The following is a 2261-nucleotide window of genomic DNA, read 5'->3' as shown; positions in this document are numbered from 1 at the left end:
GCATATTGAATATTTTTTTGCAAGAACATAAACATTAACACATAAATGCAGCGTTTATTTTGATTTTTTTTAAATGGGCTCAGAAAAGGATTAGATTATGTTTAACTTATTGAACTTGTCAATTTAAACAAATATGCTAAAATATGCATAAAACTATATAGAATTTTATAATAATGTCATGCTTTTTATAAAAAGTTTTACTACTATAATACCAATTCTTAGATATGTGGAGATTTTACCTCACAAATTATAACGACAGAGAGCTATTAGACTTTAGCACAATTGCTATGTACAAAATGGATCATTAATAAAATCGCAGACAGCTATGAAAACTTTATAAATTTGTACAATTATGTTAAAATGCTTTAAAAAAAAAATTTACTACTATAAAATTCATAAGATTTAAGCACAATTTGGAACTTTTGCTATGTACAAAATACATGGCTCTATGAAAAATAATTTAACTTCATCATTTTACAAAGAACGATTGGTTAGTTATAATTGCCCAGATAAAACATTAGTAGCATATAAGAACATATTTCCACATATAGCACTGTCAGATATACAAATATATACATGTATAGCACCTTAATGTAGAGGTTTTTATGTTAAATGCAGCACAAGTATATATACAAATATTTTAAAATTTAGAGCAAATTAAACACGATTAATTAATTATACATAAGGTTAAATACTGTTTGGTACATTGACTAATCTGCTGACAAATTCAAACTAAAAAGTAACACGAGGTCTGCTTAAAGCATAAAAAAATACATAAAATAAACATAATTTTAAAAACAACAACAAAACGGGATAAAACAAACAAATTATTTACATAGAAAGACTTTGTATTTGCATATGAGACTTCCTTCCATGGAAGTTAAATTAGAATTGAATGCCCTAAAATTGAAATTAAAAACAATAATCTCACTACACAATTGCTGGGTTATTGGTTATTACACTGGCTTGAACCTCTGCCTGCCCTACCAGCTGATAAGTGCTGGAGAAGTGGTAACATTCCTGGAACTAACCCTGCAGCAGACGGGTTTATTGGCTGACCCCGTCCTAGAGATGGGAATGTCCCTAATGGATTCATGTTCCCTACTCCAGCCATATTTGCATGACTAGCTTGTAATTGTTGAAATAAAAGTGGATTAAGTTGAGGTATTTGTCCTGCCTGTAAGTTGGGATTCAGTCCAGCTCCAAGTGCCAGATTATTAGCCATGAAAGAGTTGGCCATGTCCCCCATACCGGTATTTGGGAGACCAGTCTGGGTCATAAACAAAGGGTTAAACATTCTCTGCTGCTGTTGTAAAAGCAACATGTTCTGAGCTCCAATCATTCCTGGTAAACTTCCTGCTGCAGACTGGTCTCCAAGCATTCCTGGTAAACTTCCTGTGGTGGACTGGTTTCCAAACATTCCTGCTGGTAAACTTGTGGTAGACTGGGTTCCAAGCATTCCTGGTAAACTTCCTGTGGTGGACTGGGTCCCAAACATTCCTGCTGGTAAACTTCCTGTTGTGGACTGGGCTCCAAGCATTCCTGGTAAACTTCCTGTTGTAGACTGGGTTCCAAGCATTCCTGGGAAACCAGCTGCAGACTGTGACATTAATATGTCATTTCTATTAGCCTGAGCTTCAATCTGGCTTGGACTGGCTACAGGTTTAGTTGGAGTTGTACTGGTGACTGGCTGTGTCATAATATTAGCAGCTGCTATAGGCTGAAATGAAGAAAGATGATTTTCATTATTAATTCTTTTTGAGATTTAGTTTTAACTGGAAGAATAATAATTTGGTAATGTAGTAAATATAGTTTTGACCTAAATTTCTAAATGATAACAAGAACCCACACAAAGATCCAAAGTAGCTAAAAGTACAGTTAAAAAGCTATATCTTACCTTTGATGAAGAAGCTATTATATTTTGTATGACTCTTTGGTTCTCGAGCCTCAAGGTCAGTCAAATCAAGACTGGTACCCTGCTGGACTTTTTGAACACTTTCTGAGGTACTCTGAGCACTTTTCTTTCCAGCTGATGTACTCGAGTCTGAAATAGTTACACATAATTATACTACTTAAATCTTACTAACACTTTTGCAGTTAAATTTGCCAGACAAACTTACACTAGAATCAAGATGCTACTGTTTTTTAAGGGGATGGCTCAGGTAATAGACATCAACTAAAAACTGCAAACACTAAGACAATACATTTTAAATACTTGCTTGGTGTTTAACTTCACACGGAATCAGTTCAGAACATGTTCA

The 2261-nt window shown here is 34.2% G+C and overlaps 1 protein-coding gene across 1 annotated transcript; it reads right to left on the bottom strand.

Moving 5' to 3' along the window:
* Positions 1-401: 401 nt before the first annotated feature.
* LOC132719930 (41 kDa spicule matrix protein-like) lies at positions 402-2040 on the bottom strand. The gene is made up of 2 exons (XM_060703888.1): positions 1898-2040; positions 402-1720 (listed from the first exon to the last, which is right to left on the bottom strand). The coding sequence occupies exon 2, from the start codon at positions 1697-1699 to the stop codon at positions 947-949; it is 753 nt and encodes a 250-aa protein (XP_060559871.1). The 5' UTR covers positions 1700-1720; positions 1898-2040; the 3' UTR covers positions 402-946.
* Positions 2041-2261: the final 221 nt, after the last annotated feature.

This window comes from Ruditapes philippinarum, unplaced genomic scaffold (genome assembly GCF_026571515.1).
Source record: "Ruditapes philippinarum isolate M1 unplaced genomic scaffold, ASM2657151v2 ctg1886_1_1_1_1, whole genome shotgun sequence".
Taxonomy (NCBI): domain Eukaryota; kingdom Metazoa; phylum Mollusca; class Bivalvia; order Venerida; family Veneridae; genus Ruditapes; species Ruditapes philippinarum.
This window is presented reverse-complemented; position numbering and strand designations above follow the sequence as displayed.